General features: G+C 47.3%; 1 protein-coding gene across 4 annotated transcripts in view; it reads left to right on the forward strand.

Annotated features, from left to right (window-relative positions):
* The window catches only part of DLG3 (discs large MAGUK scaffold protein 3), a 434,105-nt gene that overhangs the window by 197,811 nt on the left and 210,835 nt on the right, over positions 1-25,459 (forward strand). For all 4 annotated transcript variants that reach the window (XM_075835672.1, XM_075835673.1, XM_075835674.1 and 1 more), the window contains one exon: positions 11,391-11,444. In XM_075835672.1, coding sequence (XP_075691787.1) covers positions 11,391-11,444 — 54 coding nt within the window. The remainder of the gene's footprint in view (positions 1-11,390; positions 11,445-25,459) is intronic.

The raw sequence follows: 25,459 nt of genomic DNA on the forward strand, positions 1-25,459 counted from the left end.
TGTTTTCATGCACATCTGGTTCACTACCGGGCGGTTCATTAGTGACCGAGGCCACAGCCACAAGCGCACACACCTCACTGACTCCACCGTCCAGGAACTCATGTGCGTCACTTAGGGCTACATTCACACTGGTGTGGTCGCTTAAATAACAAGGTGGATCACTGCTGCTGGATTCAGCTGACTGAGGTGACCCCAACTACATTCTCAGACCTGTAGAGTTTATCACCACTCCACTTACACATCGCAGCAGTATACAGCTGGTTGCCATTAGGAACAGTGCACACATCACATGCAACAGTCTTCTTATTGTGAACCATGACCTCTAGGGGCACACTTGAGCCTTTAGTAACCTGTTTTACATCACATGTAATATCAGTGACAGAAGCATACACTATAGTAGCATCCACTGAACACGACTTGAAGTCGAACTCCTGTGCTTCCCCCATCCCCATGGAATGAGTGAGCGTTACATCAGTCTCAGTTTCTACAGCATAGGAATGACCTGTAGGGGGCAACATTTCTAAAGGTGCTGCAGTCACCTCTATTGCACCATGCACATTTTCATCACCATCACTAGGTATGGCAGGGCTGTACTCCAGGTTACCACCATCAACAATCCCAACCTCTAGGGAAATCTCAGATACACCTGGCACATTTGTTTCCAAGGACACATCATCTGGATTACCATCAGTAACAGTACGCACATCACATGTGAAACGCTCGACTTCCTCAACTACAGCCTCAAGGGGCACACTTGAACTAATCCCCTCTTCTGTCTCGGCTGCTGTTTCTTTAACAGCCTGTTCACACAATGCATTAACCTGCTCAGGCTGGGTGACATACTCATGGGTTAAAGACACGTTAGGCACAATTTTTGACATTTCACTAGTGTCATCACATAAACGCTGTGCAACAAATACATTGTGTGCAGCATTTTTAGCAGGCCTTTCCTGAATCACAATATCACTTGACATCATTACAACTGGTGCATTTTCCCTTTCTGGCAGTGGAACAGCACACCCTGCAGAGGACTTTTTCCTGTAATGCTTATTAGGAGATATTGCCTTTCTCCCACAACTGCCAAAAATGAGGGAAGTCCCTTCCCAGCACAAAATCCTCATCAAGTTCCTGACATTTTATAAGTCTGTGCTGCACAGTCCCAAAATCAGTTTTAAAATCAATCAGGACAGTCTCACCCAACTCAGGATCCTTCTTCACGAACAGCAAAATGTCCTGATGCACCCTCGAGACCTCTTGGCGAAGATCCAGACGGACCAGTAGTGGAATCCCACCAACCAACACTTCAGTTGTTTTCTCTTGCGCTTTCTCTTGCCTCCTGACCAGAGAACAATCAGGTGCACATCCATCTGCTTGATGGCATCTCCAACAGCGCTCCTTCTGCTGAACAGCCGCCACATGCTGTCGGGGTTGGTTGCTCCTAGCAACCACATCTGGGTGATTCAGCACACTTGGCTTTTTAACAGCTGCCAACATTGCTGGGGAACACCTTTTCCATCCACACAATAGTCCGCTTGCAAACATTCCCACCATGAGTCCAGGTGGTTGCCCTTAGCAACGGTCCTCGCAGCTTGTATCACAGGTACGCATGCTCCGTGCTCTTCTCTGCGAACTGTCTGTAACACCTCTGGAGTACCCGGCATCAATGCAGCTGGCGTTGAAAAGAATCCACTTGGCTTGGAAGGCTGCGTATCCATGGACAGCACTTGTGCCCTTAAAGCCTCTCGATTTGCTTCCAACTGTGCCAGGAACCTTTGGTTATCCTCCCTCTGCTTGGCATTTGTTTCCTGCAGCTCTGCATTAGTTTGCACTATCTTTTTGAGGAGTTCCTCCATAAGACCCATTGGAACGGAAAAATCGTCTCTTTAATTGGGCTTCTGGCCCTTTAAATTTCACTGCACACTTCTTGTGCCATTTTATTGGCCAAAGCAATTCTCCGCCATATGTGACATCTTGGGGACCACTTAGCTCACAGGATCGCCATCTCCAGGGTGAGATGGTTGGCACACATAAAGTTCACTCCAACTCATTGAATAAAAGGTTTAAACCAGCCACAGCTAGCTTTATAGTCTTCACCACAGCAAGCAGTGTTACAACATAAACCATACAAAATAAACCCTAGGCTGTCCAGCCTCTAACTAACTCATTCAGTGTCCCTCACTACGAGACACTAAGCCTTGTGCCCAGCACCTCAAAACATAGGCAGTTTGTACCTTATACGTTGGTGACTCACAGGCTAGCATGCCAGTCTTCCCCAGACTGAGAGCCCTGTGTGAACAGCACACACCTCAATTAAAGAGCCCTCTCAGGTGAAGCCTACCTAGGCTCATCAGACAGCCCAAGACACGGACTGTCTGTATGGAGTGGAAGCCACCCTTCTCCTTCACACTCCAGCAAACCAGGCCCTATTCCAGGCTTTACACCCAAGCAACAGCAGAGAAAACCCTCTCTGCTGTACATGCTCCCTGGTTGCTTAAAACCAGGAGTTCCTGCACTGTCCAGTAGCTGCACTGCTACAATATATATATATATATATATATATATATATATATATATATATATATACACACACACACACACACACACACACACACAGTAGTGTTCAAACAAATAGCAGCGAGTTTAAAAAAGCAAGTGAAGCGCAATATCATGCTATGTTCACACAGAGTTTAAGGCCAGACACGAGTGTGCGCGAGCACCCTACGGGACACAGCGGAAGTGAGCGATGGCGTCTCCTGGGAAGGAGATGCGAGCCAGCGCTCACAGATCCATGGCTGCCGCAGCCGGGGGGGGGGGGGGTAAGTAATCCCGTCGGCCATGGACGCTACAGTATCCCCCCTCTTACGCCCCCTGTTCTTGGGGCAAGAGCGAGAGAGGAATTTCTTAATGAGGGCAGATGCACTGAGGTTCTCTTCCGGCTCCCAGGACCTCACCTCAGGACCAAACCCTCTCCAGTCCACCAAATAGAAAGTCCTTCCTCCTACCCTCTTGCAGTCCAGGATCTCCCTCACCTCAAACACATCAGATGAACCACTGGGAGCAACTGCGGGACTGGGAGTCTTACTGTAGCGGTTCAGGACCACTAGCTTCAGGAGGGACACATGAAAGAAGTTGGGGATGCTGAGGGTAGAAGGCAGCCGAAGCTTATAGGAGACAGGGTTTATCTGCTGTAATATCTCAAGAGGTCCGAGGAACCTGGGAGCAAACTTGTATGAAGGCACCTTAAAACGAATGTTCCGTGGAGGACAGCCAGACTTTGCAACCTGGAAGATACTGAGGCATCTCTTCTCTTTATATCCACTTTTCGCTTCATGCGATCGACTGCCAGCGAAATGGAGGACCGCGTCTGTTGCCAGATTTGCAGAAAGTCCCCAAATGCAGTGTTTTCAGCCATTTTTCGGGGTGTAAACGCCTCGAAAAACACCTGAAAAAACCGAATCTGAATGCCTCCAAACATCTGCCCATTGATTTCAATAGGAAAAACTGTTTCGTTCAGACGGGGCGTTTTTTTAACGTGGCCGTTTGAAAAATAATGTTGCATAAAAAACACCCCGTAAAAAGAAGTGCATGTCACTTCTGGAGCTGTTTTTAATTGTGTCAATAGAAAAACAGCTCCAAAAAAGTCTCCAAAAGCGAATCAAAAAAACGTTTGATGCTTTAAAAACGGCTGAAAATCAGAGGCTGTTTTCCCTTGAAAAAAGCTCTGTATTTTACAGCCGTTTTTACTTTAGCATGTGAACAAGCCATACAGTACAACACTCAAATTCAGTGAGCTCTTTAGAACAGCCCATTCTCACAAATGTTTATAAAAGGCAGACTCGTGACTTTGTGCTTGATTTTATACACCTGTTGCAATGGGACTGAATGAAACACCTGAATTCAATAATTAAGGGTCCTTTTACAGAGCCCGACATGAGCCGTGAAAACGAACGCTGATCTGCAAGACGGCTCGTTTACACAGGGAGATGTGCTGCCAACGAGCAGCTATTTTATTGGCTGAATAAACCAGCTGATCAATGAGCGTCTGCGTGTTTCGGCTGATTGTTGCCCTGATTACACACGGCATTAATTGAGAATGAGTGATCATACGAACGCTAGTTTATCCGCTCATTGGCCTGTGTAAAAGAGCCTTAAGAGATGTCACAATACTTTTGTCCATGTAGTGTATCTTTGTTCTGCGCTAAAATAACAAATTTAAATGACTCTTGCAATTCATGGTTCACTCAGACTTAAAATTTTGCCATTACAGGACACTGGGTGAAATGTCTCTACATACTCAGACAATTCCTTTCAACCCATTGTTTGTCATTAGGTCCCTTTAGTAATATGCTCTTGCAAATTGCTGGTGTCATGCATATGGAGGACCTTAACTTACCTCTCAAAGGCATGTCCACGGCCTTTGTTAAATAATTGTCCCGTTAAATAGACATTCAAGGAAGCACAGATTAAAGTGTATACCATCCCTTTGTGCTCTGGCCTAATTCTGGAGTCCGTGATTTCATCCATAGAGTAACTGGATGTCTTCCACCTTATTGATAAACACTTCTCATTTTTTATTTTCCCTACTTCCCTTTATTATCCCCTACTGTCCTTTTTTCTTTCTGCCCAGTTTTGATCCCCTTGTTTGGTTATCCCCTTGTTTGGTCCACAGGATAGGGGATACAGACTGACGGTATTGAAACTTAACGAATTTGCCCCTCGCCTGCATGTGAATACCGCTATCTATAAATACATTAATAATAAAACACAACTACAGTAATTTGGGTAAAGTGGGAGTCGGCCACAGCTTTATTACAAAAAATTAAACATGGGGAACCTTGTCCATAGTATTTCTTCTTGGTGTCACCAAGAATGCCGATACCACCGCAGCCGCGGTGGGCATGTCGTGTAGTCTTGACTGGTGACCCTTATAATTCTCCACAATCTCGACAGTGACAAGGTCAACCCATACACCACAGGAGAGAAGGGTAACCCTACACTGAGCAACCCCCACCCAAGAGGAGGAACACGGCCCTGTCGACCGCATTCTGAAGGCTAGAAAGGAAAATATCTAACATAATATCAGTCACATGGGCCCCGTCTTGTAACATAAGTTTCTTGTTGCTGCCTTCCAGCTGTCCATGACAAATAACCATCTCTCCAATGGACCTCACATGGCGAGATACACGCATGTTCAATATGCGTCTCGCCCGCTCTATGGATGCATGATTCCGAGCGCTTTTCCACACAACTCGAGGAACAATTTTGGAACCAGACTATAATGGCCTCCTGGAAAAAGGACGTGAATCGGTCTATATCTGAACGGATGACAGAGATGAGTTCTGCCAAACGGACTGAACACAGGTCATTAACACTTGCGTGGACAAGCAACACAGCCAGGTCGTGTGATTTTGCTGACGGCTACCACCTTCGGTAATACTTGCAGCCAGTTGCGGCCCCGGATACCCCTCCAAGATAGGTCCGCATTGGTAAACCCTAAATTCAATCCCCCAGGTCATATAGAAGCTCTCCTAGCAGCCCAAAAGATGTATGAATTGCCTATATACCACACTTTCGGCCGACGCAAACCTGAAATAAACAAAAAGCAAAAGAAAAGCAAAATGTCAATACAAAATAAAAGACAATCACTAACATGTCAACAAATCCGATCAAATGTATCATTTAAAAGTCAGATTTCCATCTACCCAAGCGCTTAATATCGCTATCTGACATTCCAGATGTATCAGCCGCAGTAGCAGTTCCAATGTGGAAGGAATGAGTCCCGAATTCCATTGCCGGAATGCCCGAGGCAAGTAGACATTTTTTGAATAGGGATCCGAACTGTTATTTAGTTAGTAGAGCCCGCGACTCGTGTGCTAGGAAAACCGATGCAGGAGGACGGGAAGAAGCATATTTGGAGACAATTGAAAATGGACCGAACAAGTCTGCTATTTTGAAAAAGCAAAGCCAAGTCCCGCGACCATAAATATCTGTTTTAAAGCGACGAATCCTAGCCTTTACCGAATCAGACATGATAACTACATCATCTGACAGCAAACCTGATAGCTTAATTTTTGAGGGAGCTACTAATTCGCTAACCCTGCGCAAAAGAAGTCTAAAGAAAAAGCGCATTGTAATAAAAGTGTTTAAGTCGATGAACAAACAGAATAAGCTGCCATAAGGAGACAGAGGAGAGTGGATGAAATAGGGCGTCTACGGTCAAGTTTTACAGTGCCTTTTCTCCAACCGCTATGTAGGAGACTAAAAATTAAATATTTTGTCACGTCGCTCACACCCCACAATTTTATGACAAAAGAAACCCCAGCCAAACGCTTTTGAACCATAGAAGCGGAAACCCCTTGTTCACGCAAACTAGATAAATATAATAGTCATGCGCCGTGTATTGTTTTTGTCCAAAACATCAGATGGTTGGCCGCATCCCAACCACTCAGCCTATGCCTTACCATGACATGACCACGTAGATGATAAGGCCGTTACCAACACCGGCATTAATCGTGCCTTGTCAAGTCCCACAGGAAAGATGGACAGGGGGACCCTTTCTGGTCCGCTAGAGGATGGAAATCCCTGAAACGACCCCACTGTGAACGAGAGAGCATCAGCGACAAGGTTTACAATACCAGGAACATGTTTAGCCCTAAAAGCAATATTAAGTTGCAAGCATCTTAAAACAAAATGTCGTATTAAAGCCAAAACAGGTAAAGAATTGGATGTAAGGTTGTTAATAGCAGCCACTGCAAAAAAGGATACGTTTATTTCATATTGAGGCACCCAAAGCTCGATAGCCACAATCACAGGAAATAATTCCAACAGAGTTAAATTCTTATTAAAACCTCTATCCCACCAGGTTTGAGGCCATCTGTCAGTGGACCAATGATAACCAAAAGTCGCCCCATAGCCAATGAAACCCGCAGCATCTGTGAATAACTGAAGATAGTTATTAATTTCTGGCTCGGGTAAAAACGAGATATCATCATATTCCAACAAAAATGACTTCCACACTATAAGATGCTGCCTCAGAACATTGGTAATACGTATATGATGATTAGGTAATTTTACCCCAGCTGTTGCCATGGACAACCCGCCGGAAGAAACCCTACCCATCGGGAAAATTTTACAGGCAAAAACCAACTGACCCAAAAGAGATTACAGTTGAAACGTCCAACTCTCTTTTTAAGCGAGCCAACTTATACTCTGGTAAACGCAATATCATGCGTTCTGTATCAAAATCCCCAAAAAAGAAATACTATGTACTGGGCCCTCCGTCTTCTCCACAGACAAGGGAATACCAAAGTATTGTGTAAAATATCTAAAGGAATACAAAAGAGGAGAATCAGCAGGGCCAACAAAAAGAAAGTCATCTAAATAGTGAATTATCGATAGAGTGCCCATCTCAAACCTGATGACCCATTTCAGAAAACAGCTGAACATTTCGAAACAGCAAGAGATAGAACACCCCTTCGGTAAGCACATATCTACAAAATATTGACCCTCAAAATGGCAACCTAACAAATGAAAACAATTAAGATGCACCGGGAGCAAGTAGAAAGCGGATTCAATATCCGATTTGGCCAACGAGGCATCGGGGCCCGTTGAAACGACCACTTTGACCTCTGTCAAAAGATGTATAGGAAACAACCACATCCTCCCGAAGGATCCCATCGTTAACCAACTCACCTGGCGGATACGATAAATGGTGTATGAGGCGACACTTACCAGCCTCCATCATTGGAACCATTCCTAAAGGGGAAACTCTGAGATTAGGCAATGGCGGTTCGGCAAACGGCCCTGCCATTCTACCCATCTCAACTTCTTTAAGCAACTTTTCGCTAACGAAAACAGTTTGATCCTTCACTGAACGCAAATTATCTGAAAAAAGAACTGCAGATTGGGTTTTTTTTCATACCACATCTATCTCAATGAAAAACCTTTAACTAGCATGTCTGTCTCCTGGGGTACCTGTCTAGCCACGGGAGCATCCTTACTACGTCCTCGGGTTTATTTGAAGTCGCTGCTTTATGTGGCAGCTTACCCTTTCTGAAACAGCGAAGTGCCGAGTGTGACCCTCCCCCCCCACAAATTGAGCATTCATGCTTAAATTTGCACAAGGCAAAAAATTTGCAGTGGCCTTCGTTAAAGAGTCAACACACCCCGGGACGTCTATTTTCCACCGCGGACCCACTGGCATGAAAAGAAGGTTGTTGTTTTTGCAACAACATTAATTGTATCCAAACATCAGTGGCCTTAGTGGCCCACCCAACTTCCGATTTTAATGCTAATCTGCGTCTAAACTCTTAATCGTACCCCCACCACGCAATTTATGAGCTGAATAAATTGTATCAACATACATAAATAACTCGTGAGAGACTTCCGGTTTATGTTGACATAAAATATTCAACGTCACAGAAAAGGCTTGAAGCCAGATCCCGAAAGTTTCTGTGACTTTCGGTTTATCTTCACCCTTCTCAAACCGTCTCTTTATCGACCATCAAATGATCGACCAACACCAAGGACCATATATCAACAAATTCAGTTTTTTCAATCTTACTCCTAATCTCCGACGATATATGCGTCCACAGCAGTGCTACTCCGCAGAAAGAATAACGGAACATTCCAGCGGAGTTTGAAACTGACTCCGGCCATGGAGTTACCACACCTGGGGAAGGAGATACTACAGAAGTATCCATTTTAGCTAAAACAGCTTTTAAAACATCCAATAACTCATTATCAACGGATGGATTTACCCAAGCCTGGGCACAAGGTAACTCACCAGTCGGAAGGACTATGGATTGAGGGACAGCTGCCAGTAGAGAAGGCTGCGGACATGTGTCTTGGACCGCCAGAGGAGGGACTGCTGTAATGTCCTTATCTGCGCGTCGACTGGATCCTGATGTCCGCCTTCGTCTCCTACTGTCGTGACGCCTCCTGCTATGGCGACTATAATCGCTACTCCCAGAAGATGAGGAATGGCGTGAGACCGAATTCCCTTTACGGGAGCTTCTGGATCGCCTTATCACACATGAACTATAGGAGTCCCTGCGACTGCACCTGTGATCTATGGATTCAGAGCGCCTACTATGGTGACTGCGTCTGTCATCATCCAGTGCATGTACGTTCAAATCTGGCCTACGCACCTGCGATCCTGAAGCAATCTCCCTGTCCATTATAAAATGGCATGATGTGGGTAAACCAATCTTGCCAGGAATCAACGATTCCTGCTGAGGCGTTCCCAGAATAAAACCCGATTAAAAAAACTCCTCAGCACTATCAGAATTTTCAATTAACTGCGATCTAGAGGGGGTAACGAAGGGTTGAACACTTAAAATAACTGCATCCGCAGCAGCAACAGGCACTGTGCCTGTGTCTTTAACATTATTGCCTCTCCCAAACCACCTAGCAAATCTCCCTGCTGGCTTGGGAGGAGGCATGGCTGTCGCGCTGGGTTGTCCAAACCCAACGACAGCCTGTCCCAGCAGCAGCTGGGATAGGACGAGTGGCTAACATCCGCCGCACATGCAACTTGTAAAGGCCGAAACGGCGTGCGGTGGACATTTGTAGCGGTCGGCCTTCTTACAAGCGATGACCGCAAGCGGGCAAGTGTCCGTGCTCTGACTAGAGAGCAGATAGGAGGCTTAGAACGGCGCCTAGCCCCGGAGGGGGGGGGGGGACTCAAGCAGGCGGGGGTGGCCACGCAGCACAGGCAAAGAAGCAGGGAGGGCTTGTGCACTTACCTCAGCTTCCTAATTCTACAGAGCCAGAGAGTAATGGTGTAAGCCATGCTTTACCTTCCCTCTGAAGTTTATCCTTCAGCAGGGCTAAAAGAGCTTTGTCAGCCATGATATAAGAAATTTGCAAAGCTCAGAACGTCTGCAATTGTTGCTGTGAAGGTGTCCTAAGAGACCGAGACACTCCCACAGCAACGTTATATTAGCTTCTATGTATATGCCCCTAACTAAACTTGGGACCAATACCTAGCCAGCTCAGGGGAGAAGGGACATTTATATTAACCTATTCCTACCACTGCCAGTCAACAGCTCTGTGGCTTATGCAGCCAGGGCATGTGTGATTGCTGGGGGTCCGACAGCTGGGACCCCCAGCGAAGAGGAGAGCAGGGGACCGGGTCCCAGCGACCGGACCTTCAATCACACATGTATCCCCTATCCTGTGACTGTGGAAGAATCCCTTTAAAAACAAACTGTAAAGGCTTATTCCTATCACAAAAGGTGATGGTATATCGCTAACACTGGGGGGATCCACCGAAACCAGTATTGTAAACCCTTCATTGTAAGGATTGGTCCTGGAAGGGAATAACCTTTATTAGGGTGAATTTACACCCGGCAGATTTTGTTGCAGAAACTTCTGAGACTGAGAAACCATTTCATTCGCCGGAATGGGGTTGTTTCTGCAGCAAGTATGAAATCTGTCGCGTGTGCAGGGGGCCCTAGAAGTGATTCTGACTTTTACGGCAATTGGCTTTTATAGTCATTGTTTTTGGACTGATATCGATTAACTCGTTACATGTAGACCACAACAGCATAAATACTCACTAGGATATGCCATGAGTGTGTGACCTATTGTGCAGTCCATGCCCCGTTGTGCTGTTTTGGGCAAACGGAGTAACCAAATGAATAAGGTCTAATTGGTGACTTATTGGACTTTATTTGGAAATTCTTTTGAAGTATGGGAATAAAGTTACTAGTAAAGAAATTACTGTTTAATTCTTTTTTCATATAACTTGTATTTTTTGTGAAAAAATAAAGAACTTCTACTTTACAATGTACAATCAGGTTAAAACAGTGCAGTTTGGTAGCTCTAAATTGCATTGTGTGAACCTGGGCTAAGGCCACAGTGGCTTCAAGTTGCATATGGGTATGGTCACAGGTAGCGTAAAAACTGCAGGCTTTTCTGCAGGTTTTTCTGTACGGAAATTCCACAGCATTTTCTCAAGAGAAATTGATATACTGCAGATTGTGAATCTGCACCGTAGTTTAATTTCCGCTCTTCTTTTCTGCTGATTTTTTCCGCAGAGTATGTTTAACAAATCTCATCCACTTTGACAATACCATAATACACTGCGGTATTTCCGCCCAGAAAATCTGGTTGGAAACTCTGAAGTGTTTACTGTACGTGTGAACATATCCTAAAGATCACAGCCAAAATGAAAATTCTGTTATTTCTTATGGGGACCACGACTATCATACAACTCACATGAAAATTAAAGTCGCTGTGTATCCCTACGTTTATTCTCCAGCCATATTTTCCTATAGCCTGTCTTTCAGTATCAGGGATAACCTTACACACTTATGTCATTGTCATCACCTCTGTATTGCTTTGTATTTATCATGTGTCCAACGTCCTGTCTCTGTTGTCTACAGGCTGGTGCTGCACCTATGCTGGTTAACACCGACTGTCTGGACCCAGGCTCTTCGGTGAGTGATATTAACGACATCAGAGTATCATGTAATGTAAGCTAACTCTTCTTATTACATCCAAATGCAAGCTAAAGGGAAGTAACACTTAATACTAAAGACTAGATCTGAGTCAGACAAGCCATAATAATCCCATTAAACAAAGTCCTGTAGCTGACACCCCCATTGATGTTGAGATGGAGGAGGTCCCATTCCTCACTTTGTTTCTAGGAAGGCAGTAAATGCGTCATCACTCTTCACTAAAAGAATGGGAGTTCCAGAACCTACAGGTCTTTGGTCAGTTTTAAGACAATGGAACACATTATTTTCATAATATCCCTCATGACTACATTAAAGAGGGGATTGACTTTCGCCTTTTTACGATGCCTTCCACACTTTTGTGGAAAGGGGCATTCATGGCTTTGAAAAAGAGTGAGGGGTCACAGTAGCCTGACAAATTTATTATATTTTACATCAGAAAACTGCTCACAGGTGGCATAGTTTTCACTCTGGTTTGTAGCAAGGTAAAAACCTCAGACTACCCTCACATTTGGAAAATTTTATTTTAAAAAAATATATGCTCATCTCACCACTCTTCTTTTCCCATCCGGGTCCCCTCAGGCTCCCTCAGCATTTTGCGGCTCATACAAGGTCCTGAAGCTGGGCAGCGTCAGTACGTTGTATGTGACGCTGCACAGATAATGTGAAGTGCAGCATAGCATATAAGGTTCTGACGCTGCTCTGCATGAGGACCTTGTATGAGCCGCCGCATGCTGAGTGAGCCTGAGGGGACACAGATGAGAGAAGTGAAGCGGTGCGTATACTTATTTTTTATTTCCTGTCTGATGAAGGGGGTGGATGCCTCTTAATAAATCTGTTGCATCTTACTCCAGCGGAGCAGATAGCTAAGGGCATTTTCACATCTGCGTTGGGGCCTCTGTTAGGGGCCTCCATCGCAGATTCCACCAAAAATACTGGAAACGATAGCGCAACATGCTGCGCTATTGGTTCCGGTAAACGCACAGACTCTCCGATGGAAACCCAACGAAACTTATTAAAGTCAATGGGCTTTGTCAGGCACCGTTTGTCAGCGTTGTTCAACGGAGCCTGCGATTCCGGCATTTTCATTGTTCTGCTCCTCTGACGGAGAAGAACAATGGAAACGCAAATGCAGATGTGAACAGGGCCTAAGACTGGTGTAAAAAATGCCTGTAAATATGACCCTAAATGTCTAGTTTATGTATGAAACAATACCAAAACTATATCGTTAAGTGCAATGAAAACAGCAGATATGTTCAACTATGTTATGAACTTCGATGTGATCGATAGCAGGACACGCAGGACCCGCTTTTACTGAGCGTCAGGGCCGCTGACCTGACTGATTCAGGTCTCAGTGCAAGATACAGCTGCTCTGTACACCGCGTTCCAAATTATTATGCAAATGTTATTTTTCGCTGATTTTCCTAAATAGTCGATGCAAATGACAGTCAGTATTAGGCTGGGTTCACACAACCTATTTTCAGGCGTAAACGAGCCGTTTTACGCCTCGAATTACGCCTGAAAATACGGCTTCAATACGTCGGCAAACATCTGCCCATTGCTTTCAATGGGTTTGCCGACATACTGTGCCGACGACCTTTAATTTTACGCGTCGCTGTCAAAAGACGCGTAAAATTACTGCCTCGGCAAAGAAGTGCAGGACACTTCTTGGGGCGTAATTTGAGCCGTTTTTCATTGAATCCAATGAAGAACAGCTCCAAATTACGCCCGTAATTGACGCCTCGCAAAACGCAAGCATGAGCAATTACGTCTGAAATGCAGGAGCTGTTTTCCCCTGAAAACAGCTCCGTAATTTCAGACGTAATGGTCGTTATCGTGTGCACATACCCTAATCTTCAAGCCATCAACCATTGGAGTATAATGTAAATCTCCTAATAACAGATTTTTTTTTAGAAGTAAAAAACTCAAAAGGCACTGTTTCAAATTATTATACACAGATCAAAACATTTTAAAGGTTGTAAAGAGAAGTAAAATGGTAATTTGTTGAATTTGCAGCATCAGGAGGTCATATTTACAGAAATAAAAAAAAAACTTAGCAGGCCAAGTTACATGTTAACATAGGACCCCTTCTTTGATATCACCTTCACAATTCTTGCATCCATTGAATTTGTGAGTATTTGGACAGTTTCTGCTTGAATACCTTTGAATATCTTTGCAGGATGTCAGAATAACCTCCCAGAGCTTCTGTTTTGATGTGAACTGCCTCCCACCCTCATAGATATTTTGCTTGAGGCTGCTCCAAAGGTTCTCAATAGGGTTGAGGTCAGGGGCACATGGGGGCCACACCATGAGTTTCTCTCCTTTTATGCCCATAGCATCCAATGCCCTTTATATAGTCCAGGGTGATCTGAGAGTAATTAGTTAATTCTTAGCATGTGTGCACGCTGACCCTTTATTGCCAGGAATGAGCTCGTGCGCGCACCCTAGTGGTCACTTCAGGACAGGACAGCCGCATGTGCTGGCATCTTCGGGGAGGAAGACGCCGGCAGGATGAAAGGGGTCTGCGACCGTGGCCGTTCCAATATGTATGTGTGTGTGTGTGTGTGTGTGTGTGTGTGTGTGTGTGTGTATATATATATATATATATATATATATATATATAAGAAAGCATATCTGTACACTCTGACCCTCTAGCTATGGATAGGATTAGATACAGTGGCTCGGCAGACGGTATCACACATGATAGGCTTAGATATAGGGCCCAGCTCGCTGACATTGCGGCTCCAGCGCTAGACCCAGGACAGGTAAGTATAAGAATTGTTTTGCTTTTTTATGTGTTACAAATTTTTTGGTGTGTTTGTGTTTTTTTTACAGGTTCGGTTGTTGGACTACGTCGGATTCGAGGACTAATAGGATCACAACCTCAATAAAATGGATAATGAGGGTTGTGTGTTTTTTTTTTTATTTCAATAAAATATTTTTTTATGTCCTTGTATTTTTTAAAACTTTATTACTACTGCCTTAGTAATGGCCCCTGGCTGATTGACAGCATCCATTACTAAGGCGGGGCTTAATGTTAGCCAGTGCAGATGCTAACACTAACCCCGGAAAGAGCTGGGTACAATCCAGTACCCGATCATCTGTAAGGATGGTAGGGAAATGGGGCGGCTGCATGCTGGTGTTATTAGGATGGGAAAGGCCAAAAACAGTGGCCCTTCCCACCTTGGTAATGCTAGTTTGCTGCTGCTATGTTGTATCTGGCTTGTTATGAAATATGGGAAGGGGGCCATGTCGTTTTTTCCAATTTTTTGTATATATTTTTTTTTAAATGACGTGGGGTCACCCACAATTTTCATAACCAGCCAGATACAACACAGCAGTCTAGCATTACCAGGGTGGGAAGGGCCACTGTTTTTGGCCTTTCCCAGCCTAATAATACCATCCTGCGGCCGCCCCAGTGTCCGACTATCGCTACAGATGGTTACTGGATCGTACCCGGCTCTTCCCAGTTTCCCTGGTGGTGGTGGGTACCAGGGTAGTTATGGGGGTTAGTGTTAGCCTATGCACCGGCTAACACTAAGCCCCGCCTTAGTAATGGATGCTGTCAATCAGCCAGCGGCCATTACTAAGGCGATAGTAATAAATTTTAAAAGAAAATACAAAGACATAGATAAAATATTTTATTTAAATTAAAACCCTCATTAACCATTTCATTGAAAATGGAAAAAAAAGACTTAATCGAAGTGTCCTCGAATCTGACGTAGTTCAACGACCGAACCTGTAAAAAAACACAAAAAACCCCATTAGTAACACATGTGTTAGGCTTAGATACAGGGCCCATGTGTGATACTGTCTGTTAGACCATGTATCTAAGTCTACCAAACGGTAGGCTTAGATACAGGGCCCCAGCAGACAATAATCTTATACTGTATAAGATTACGGTCTGCTGGGGCCCTGTATCTAAGCCTACTATGTGGTAAGCTTAGATACAGGGCCCATCAGACAGGATCAGACATGGGCCGTGTATCTAAGAATACCATGTGGTAGGCTTAGATACAGGGTCCATGTGTGACACGGTCTGTTAGACCCTGTATCTAAGCCTACCACAAGGTATTCTTAGATACATGGCCCATGTCTGATCCTGTCTGATGGGCCCTGTATCTAAGCTTACCACATAGTAGGTTTAGATACAGGGCCCCAGCAGACCGTAATCTTATACAGTATAAGATTACTGTCTGCTGGGGCCCTGTATCTAAGCCTAACATTTGGTAGGAATAGATACACGGTCCATGTGTGATACTGTCTGCTAGAACCCCTATCTAAGCCTACCACAAGGTAGGCTTAGATACAGGACCACAGCATAACGTAACGTTACACTTACCCTCCTCTGCTCCGGGTGCAGCAAATGTCCCGACACCATCTAGCGTCGTGACGTCATCCGCCGCACACAGCGTCGTGACGTCATGACGGGAGAAGACGTCAGGACTTCCACTGTGCTCGGAAAGGAAGATGGTTAAGTATGTGTCGTTTACTATAGTAGCAGGGGCCCGTGAATTTTATTATATAGACCCCAGTTACTTTAGTAGATGCGGTGCGGGCGGCCGCGGGTCGGTTGCAGTTACAACCGCTGCGACACAGTCGCAATTGCGACAGATGCGACCCGAATGCGGCGGTCGCCGGGGCACCGAGCCAAAGATCCCGGCTTCGGCCCCGAAGGCCCGTTGCTAGCGACTCCCCTGGGTAGTAGTATTAGTCGTACTGAAGATAGGATGCCAGCTTTGACACAATTCAGTCTGTGATATTTTTATCTGCCCCAGCCAACTGTAAATGCTAATATTGGGAAGTGGAAACTTCTAGGAGTAACATCAGCTTGGCCACAATGCGGCAGACCACAAAAACTCACAGAGAAGCAAGTGCCACATAAAATTTGCTTATGCTCTATTGCAGCACCCATTACCCGGTTCCAAATTGTCTCTAGAATTTACGTCTGCAGAAGTATCTTACATTGATGAAATGGATTTTCATGGTCAAGCGGCTGAACAAAAGCATAAGATCACCATGTGCAATGCCAATCGCCGGCTAGAGTGGTGTAAAGCACACCGTCACTCGAGCAACTTGATATTACATTTATGCCAGGGTGGTATGGAGTGGCAAGAAGTAACTCTAGTAATATAATAGGGTTGATGTAGCCATTGCATACCACGGCTAATGGTTATAAAATAACGCTCTTACCCCAATAATATTTTACCACTATGACAAAATCCTTGATATTGTTTCAGTGATCTATCCTTGTAGTGATGGATCAGCATGATGTTTATCATGCACTTGCATGGTGGCCCGGATGCAAGTTGTATAGCATCCTTGTCACGGACACTGGGTTTGTGGACCCACTAGGCCGCTCCGCCGTAGCGGGGAGGCAGCTGACCAGGTCACAGTCTATGTGAAAGCAAGATAGCAGACAGTAATGCTTAGGTACCTGAAATAGTCCGGACGGTGACTGTGGCTTCAGCACGGATGGAGGCAGGTGCGGAAAGTGGCGCCAGACGCGGCCAATTGACGAAAGCGATCCCACTGCGAGCGAGAAAGAGCATCAGCAATACAGTTGGACACCCCTGGCAATGCACCGCCACTACCCACGCGTTTAGCGACAAGCACACCAACACTAGGTGACGCAACAACTGAACCACAGGTGGAGACGATGCTGATAAGTTGTTAATCGCTAACACCACCCCCATGTTATCGCAGTCCAAACGAACCTTTTTATCCCTGAGCCTGTCCCCCCAAATGGTCGCCGCAACCACGATGGGAAACAGCTCGAGCAGGGCCAGATTCCGCGTAAGCCCACTGACCACCCAGCTGTCCGGCCAGTTCCCCGCACACCATTGACCCCCCACATACGCGCCAAAACCACCGGACCCCGCCGCGTCAGTAAACAACTCCAACTCGCTAATTTCTTGCACTGGGGACATCCACAACGATTTACAATTATATTGCCCAAGGAACTCATCCCATACCTGCAGATCTTCCCTGTGTTCCAGCCCAAGCCTCACAAAATGATGGGATGCCCTGATACCCGCCATCGCTGCCGCCAATCGCCTACTAAAAATTCTACCCATTGGCATAATCCTACAGGCAAAATTCAACTTCCCCAGCAGCGACTGGAGTTCGCGCAAAGTGATCTTCTTCAGTCGGCAGGCCCGCCTCACTTCATGCCGCAAGGGTAGTAATTTATCCTCAGGCAGCCTGCACTCCATAGCGACCAAATCAATTGCGATCCCTAAAAAACAGATGGTAGAGACTGAGCCCTCAGTTTTACCCGGCGCCAAAGGAATTCCAAAATCCGACACAACCTTCTGCAAGCAATACAATAGGTTACCACAAACAAGGGAACCGCTAGGGCCGACACACAAAAAGTCATCCAGATAATGTATCAATGAGTCCACCCCAGCTACACCCTTCGTCACCCATTCCACGAAGCTACTAAAAGCCTCAAAGTATGCGCACGAAAGAGAACACCCCATTGGAAGACACCTATCGACATAAAACCCCCCGTTCCAGAAGCAGCCCAACAGCCGTTGGCTCTCCGGATGTACCGGCAGCAAACGAAAAGCCGCCTCAATGTCTGTCTTCGCCAACAACGCCCCGGGTCCCGCCCCACGCACCAACGCCACCGCTTTATCAAATGACGTGTAAACCACCGAGCATAAATCGTGATCTATCCCATCATTTACCGACGATCTCCTGGGAAAGACAAGGGGTGAATCAAACGGAATTTATGGGGCTCCCGCTTCGGCATAATTCCCAAGGGGGATACAACTAGATTTACAATAGGCGGCTCGACAAAAGGACCGGCCATGCGCCCCAACAAAACTTCTTTCAAAAGTTTTTCCGAAACAACCGCCGAGTGCAAATAAGCCGACTTAAGGTTACGCCGTGTAACCGAAACCTCATACGGAGGAGGGGGAATAACAAAACCAAACGAAAACCCCTCAAAAATTAACTTGGCTGCAACCCTATCCGGATATTCAATTAGATACGGTGCCATTCTTTCCACCATCACCGGCGACCGCCCCTTGGCCAACGGAGGAGGACTGAGGACCTGACCGCTTCCCTTTCCGCATACATTTTGCAGCCCCATGAGAGGAGCCGTTACACTCTGAACAGACATGTTTAAATTTGCATGAGGCCCCGAACTTACACTGGCCATCATTGAACTGCCAGCAGAACCCAAGTTTTGAACCGGAACCTTGTCCGGACTGACCCGACTGACCTCCTTGGCCAACGCTCCCGGGAAAGGACTGCTTCACCGGGGCCGTAACCCGCAACCACAGCGCAATATCTTTTTGATCCCACCGAATCGCCGGCCGTACCGCTTTTCGCTGGCGAAATTGCTCATTATACCGCAACCACGCCTGCCCCCCGTACGCCCTATAGGCCTCCCCGATGGCATCGAAATAACAGAACAACACCGAGCAATTTTCCGGCGCCTTTTCCCCGATCACGCTTGCCAAAATAGCAAAAGCTTGCGACCAATTAACGAACGTCTGCGGAATAAGCCTATACCGCCTGCGTTCTTCTTCTTTTTTTTATTCTCATCCCGCTTGCCTTTATCCAAGTTGAACTTTGCAAGCGGCAGAAGAGAAAAAATTTCCACGTACTCATCCTTCCAAATCCGGTCCCTAACCTCCTGTTTCAGGTGAGCCCCTAACGGACCCTCAAAACAGACATAAACCTCGCCCCGAGCACGATCATCCAGCCTAATTCTATCCCCATTCTTCTGCGCCTCAGTTTGAACTGACACTGCTACTGCTTCTTTTGACACCCCCGAAACATTACCACCCACGGACCGCGGCAGTACATCACGAGCACATTCCCATACCACCGCCGGGGACACCGCCGGAACTACAGGAGCCGCTGCCCTATCTAAGCGCCCGACTAACTCGCGCAAACAACCCACCAAATCCGATAAGCCATCGCGCCCGATAACGCCACTATCGACAGCCGCAACCTCCGCGCTCGCTGCCCCACCCTCAAAACCCGACATGAAAATTGCTGGATACCGTAACGTAGGAGTTACACACTCACCAGGCTGCCCAGGCGCTGTATTCCCGCCAGCCGGAAAATCCTGTCCGCGCTGCGCCTCATCCAGCTCTCCATCTTCTAGATCCTCCCTCGCTGCCGACTGGTACTCACACCGACATCTCCGACATGGGGACCCCGATATGCTGACCGAGGGGCCGGCCACCTGTCGCCCGACCGTAGGGACCCAAACCTCCGACCGGACCTGTTGCCTCGACATCGTCGTTGATCTTGGCGTCCTCACCGATGATCTCGAGGAAGCCTGCCCCCTGGCCGGCACATCACCATGCAGGGCGGCCGTGGACTGCACCCGGCATACTGCGGCTGAAGGCGGGGGTGTGATAGGGAGCCCGACCTGCGACTCCCTGTTAACCGCCGAGCCCCATCGCGGCTGGGGATTCCTGCCAGGACGCAGGCCCTGGGAGGAGGCGCCCGTCCCAGCAACCTGGCCTGCAGCGTCCTTAGAAGGGCTCCCCCTGCGACGCCGGGCCCGCGGGGCCATGTCTGGGCTCAGACGCTCTGGTGGACGGGACCGCCGGGAGCGGCGGGGTGACCGGGCCTGAGCCACCGCTCCCGACGACGCCCTCTGCTTTATCGGAGCAGGGGCCGCAGGGATCATCTCTCCCCCCGCTGCAATATCGCTAACGCCTGTGAGGAGGGCGGGGGAAGGGAGCGCCTCTGTGCCGACTGCCGACACAGAGCCTGACGGGCCTGCCTGAGGGATCCGGGCTAGCGCTGCAACTGTCTCTTCCAGCAGCCCGGATCGTTGAACACAGCTGCAGCTGCAGCTGCTCGAGCAACGCGGCCGGGGAAGACATCCTACTACGGGCAGTGAGAGGTAAGTGCACAGCTAAGTTCTCTACCTGTTGTTCCTCCCGCTGCTTCCGGCTCAATGCCGAAAACAGCGGGAGGAACAGATACCTCCCCCATGTCCCCTCCCCTCTACGTCTCCTCCTTTCCCTCCACTAACCATCTCCTTTCTTATTGGATCCCTCTTCCTCCTATGGCAGTCATGGAGGCTTTCCCTTAAGCCCTCCGCACTGCCGTCCAGCCTCGTCTGTATAGTAACACATGAATATATGAGAGCGGGGCTGCGGCTGTGTAATACAGCCACTGCCCCGCTCCTGAGTCCTGATAAGTGCGCGCTGTCAGCATGATGTGATGTGGCCGGCGATGCACTAATGAGCGACGGCACTGAAGACAGAACATGGCGGGCGCACTGCAAAACACCCCCATGTTCTGTCCTCAGTGCTCATTAGTGCAGCGCCGGCCGCATCTCATGCTGACCGTGCGCGCACTTATGTCAGGATCGGGGCAATGGCTGTATTACACAACCGGAGCCCCGCTCTATAACGGCGGAGATCAGAGAAACCTCTCATCTCCGCCGCTATTCCCCTGAATGCTGCGATCAAAGCTGACTGCAGCATTCAGGAGAAAATGAGAAGGGGGGGGGTGCCCCTCTATCGCGTCACAGGGAATTCCTGTGACGCGATTGAGGGCCACACCATATATAGGCAGACAGCCTAGGGTCCATTGAAGGACCCCAGGGCTGTCTTACCATATTTCCTGTTCGGGCATACTTGGGAGTGTCCTAATAACTGCCGCTGTACTATCCATACACAGGGTAATGTACATGTATATCTGATATATGCCAGTACATTAAAGTTTAAAAATAAAGTAAAAACATAAAGTAATATTAAATTTTAAAAAATACACATACGCTTTTTTTTTAAATAAACATTAAAATAAGTCTCAATACATAAAATATACACATATTCGGTATTGGCGCGGCCGTAATAAACTGCAGAACAATTTTTTGCATCATTTATGATGTGTACACTGTAAAAAAACAAAAAACAAAACTTCTTTCACTTATTAATATGAGGCACGAGGTGTGATGAATTTAACCTCCATGTGCCTCACATTAATAGTAATTAACGCCATTATGTGCATCACACATTAACCCATTGTGATTGAGAAACATGATGGGGTTAATTACGATTAATGTAAGGCACATGGAGGTTAAATTCAGCATCATACCACGCGCCTCACATCAGAAAATGGAAGAACTTTTTTTTTTTATTACTGTTGGCAAAGTATCGCTTTGGTATCGAAATCGCAATACTACACGAAGTATCTGTATTGAAATACATAGAAACAAATCAGCAGCACAGGACGGCTTTAATTCTCTCGAACGGGTGCACGTCTCCCAGGCCACAGTCCAAGAGTGACCCCTCAGTCAAGATAGGAAGAAATTGAGACAGCACTCCAAAATATTCAAAAATAGAGATCCTTTTATTCCACGTGTGTGCAACGTTTCAGCTCAGTGGATGAGAAAGGCTCGCACTGAGCTGAAACGTTGCACACACGTGGAATAAAAGGATCTCTATTTTTGAATATTTTGGAGTGCTGTCTCAATTTCTTCCTATCTGTATTGAAATACAAATTCTGGTATCGTGACATCCCTAATTTCAAGTGTATCTCGGAGCGTGAAATGCGCCTGAAAATAAGCCGTGTGAACATGCCGCGACAAAGCAGCGCAAATATACGCCTCATGTGAATTACACAGTGTATTTCCCACTGAAATTAATAGGGAGCTGTTTGCAGGCGTATTTCAAATTTATTTTGGAGCATAATCCGAATGTTTTACAGTACGAAATACGCCTGAAAATAAGCCATGTGAACAAACCCTAAATGCCTCTTTATGCTGTGATTTGATAACTGTATAAACTTTGGCAACTGCTATACAGAATTCAGTTCAATGAGCCTGTGTAAATACATAGTTTGTTTGCTCCACCTAGTGGTAGCTATATGTCAGTATAATCAAAATAGTTATCAAATCACAGCATAGAGAAGGAGCTATGGAATCAGTGCTCTGTGGTAAAGAAAGGGAGCTTTGCCCCAAGTACATTGTAGTGCCAAATCAAACAGGATAATCTGGGGGATTCATTTATTAAATCAAAATAATAGGTAGTGTTTAAATCTATGCCTGGAGAGTAAACACAAACTGTAGAGTGTACATTGACTCTGGCTGTAGAGTGATCAAATGTATTTGTCAATCCGGTTATGTGTAAGGGTGTATTCACATGAGCAGGTTTTGTGGCATCTTTTTGCCTGCTATTGTCACAAAATCACAGCAAAAAATGCAGTGGTTGTGCAAAATCGCTTTTGTAATAACCGTGGCAAAAGAAATGACACAAATACATTCTAATCAATAGTCAATTCGGTTATAATTTTTTTTTTTTTTTGTTTTTTTTTAATGAGCTAAAGAACAAGGAATGCTGGAAAATGTCTCATGGTGACATCAGTTAGGGAGAAAGTAACAAGCTTCTCCTTTTTTTTTTTTTTTTTTTAATGTACATCTTGAGTTGAGCTAGTACTCCTAATATAAAAATTTTAAGGCATAAATCCAGAGAATGTTCAAGGTGTCTTTCTCAGAGACAGACACCCTGAACATTCTCTATAGCTGTTATTCCTGTCACACACAAAGTGATGGCATATCCCTAGGACCGGCGGGACCTCCACCTATCCTTAGATTGAATCCCTTCACTGTTTTTCCTTGCACAGTGAATCTCCCAGCCACCCACTGTGTAGCTAACTGCAACACAGCTCTATCATAGTTGCCCAACAGTCCCGAATTAGCCGGGACTGTCCCGAATTTACAGGGACAGTTCCGGCAATTGCCTTATTCAATTTTATTCAATTGAATATTATGGCAGAGCAGGAAACTATCAGCTCCCTGCTCTGCCACTCACTCCTTCAGGATTGGAATCCCCGTCCAGAGTGTTCGCGATGCTCTAGCCGGGAATTCCGCTCCTAGAGGTAGCTCCTGACCTCACTGTCCATATATGGACAGTGAGGTCATGGGCTCCTCCTGTAACCGGAATCCCCTGTAGAAAGTGCCACACACACACCCCCCTGTAGAAAGTGCCACCCCACCTGTAGACAGCACCCACACACACCCCTGTAGATAGTAGAGGGCAGAAAAACCACAGCAAACACGTTATCCAGGTATCAAAAAAGAGGTGTCTTTATTTCACCATAAAAAGCGACGTTTCGACCGCAGTGAGGGTCTTTTTCAAGCCCACTGACCCTCACTGGGGTCGAAACGTGGCTTTTTTTGTGAAATAAAGACACCTCTTTTTTGATACCTGGATAACGTGTGTGTTGCGGTTTTTCTACCTTCTTGTGTCTGCTTTGGAGTTGGATTGGCTACGACTCGACACTGCCTGTACCGATTGAAAATATTTTCTCCTGCTTAAATGCTCCCTGTGAATGCTCTCTGGGACTGTGATGTGCTGCTGATCGATTTCTTTTGGATACCCCTGTAGATAGTGCCACCACATGTAGATAGCGCTCACACAGCCCCCTGTAGATAGTGCCACCCTTCCTGTAGATAGCGCCCCACACACCCCATCCTATTGACAGCGATACACCCACCTCGCTATTCCCCCTACCCCAGTCGACTGCGTTGATTCAGTCAAAATGACGGAACCCTGTCACAGCGGTGACAAACAGAAACCATTAGCTAGGTTTCCGTCTCCATTGAGTTCAATGGTGAGGGAAAAAGAAGCTAAGGTTTCAGTTTGCCTTTCCATTGAGAGGTTAACCAGATGGAAACCTCAGATGGAACCCCTCAGCGGAAAGGAACAGTGATGTGAACATAGCCTTACCTTCAAATATGGAATACTGGTGGCACTTATCAACCACCTTTAGCATTTTATCACATCTTGAGTTTGTCCATGGATAAGACTTATAGAAGAGGCTGGACGCAGCCCGCAGGGATTAAGGGAGGCCGACATGACCGTCCTGGTAGGGAAAGGGTTACTTAGGTGAGGGAGAGTTGGTAGGAGCTGGAGGAGGGACGGGGAGGAGTTAAGGGGGACGGGGGGGGCTGTTCTGCGCTTCCCGCTGTTTCTCGGCATTGAGCCGGAAGCAGCGGGAGGAGTAACACAAGAACAGTAAGCTCCCCCGTTGCCCGTGCTTTTAGTGATGGCAGAGGCCTTAATGTTGGAGCGGCTGCGTGCCGCTGCTGTGCACCACGGTCCCGGATGGCTAGAGGAGACCGTGGCTGCCATAACGAGGATCCCGGACGCCGTTTCGCCACGTCGGGCACGGCGTTCGGGGTCTGTTGCAAAGGACAGGCTCCCCTCCCCCGGCCCCCTCACGAGCATGGCTATGGCGGCGGGGGGGGAGTCGGCAACAACCGCTCCTGCGCTGGGCGGGCAGAGAGCGTTGCCAGGGGTGACGGCGACGCAGGCCGGGTCGACCCGTCCCTCTCGGCGGTCCCGACCTCCAGAGCGCCTCAGCCCGGAGGCAGTCCCGCGGACACGGCGTCGCAGGGGGAGCCCGATCCCGGACGCTGCAGGCCAGGCAGCTGGGAGGACCGCCCCTTCCCAGGCCCTGCGTCCTGGCAGGAATCCCAGGCCGCGACGGGGTCCGGCGGTAAGCAGGGAGTCGCAGGCTGGGCTCCCTGTCACCCCTCCCCCATCAGATGGAAGATGTGGAGTACAAGGTACGGCCGCCCCGCATGGTGATGTTCCGGCCAGGGGGCAGGCTTCGTCAGGATCGTCTAGACGGACGCCTAGATCTGCAGCGACGTCGAGGCAACAGGTCCGGTCGGAAGTCTGGGTCCCGGCGGTCAGGCGGCAGGTTGCCGGCCCATCGGTCAGCGGGTCCTCATCCCCGTTCCGAAGATGTCGTTGGGATGGACAGTCGTCGGCGAGAGAAGAATTGGAGGAAGGTGAACTGGACGCGTATCGTCGAGGTCAGGATGGTCCGGCTGACGGGAACACAGCGCCTGTGCAGCCCGGTGAGTGTATAACTCCATCATTGTCTTATCCAGCGATTTTTATGTCAGGTGTCGGCGGGGGGGCTGCTAGCATTGCATCGGGGGCCGGTAGTGGCGTGGGCGGACGCGACGGAGCGGGTTTGGCAGACTTAGTGGGTTGCTTACG

The sequence above is a fragment of the Rhinoderma darwinii genome, chromosome 8 (genome assembly GCF_050947455.1).
Source record: "Rhinoderma darwinii isolate aRhiDar2 chromosome 8, aRhiDar2.hap1, whole genome shotgun sequence".
In the NCBI taxonomy this organism is placed as follows: domain Eukaryota; kingdom Metazoa; phylum Chordata; class Amphibia; order Anura; family Rhinodermatidae; genus Rhinoderma; species Rhinoderma darwinii.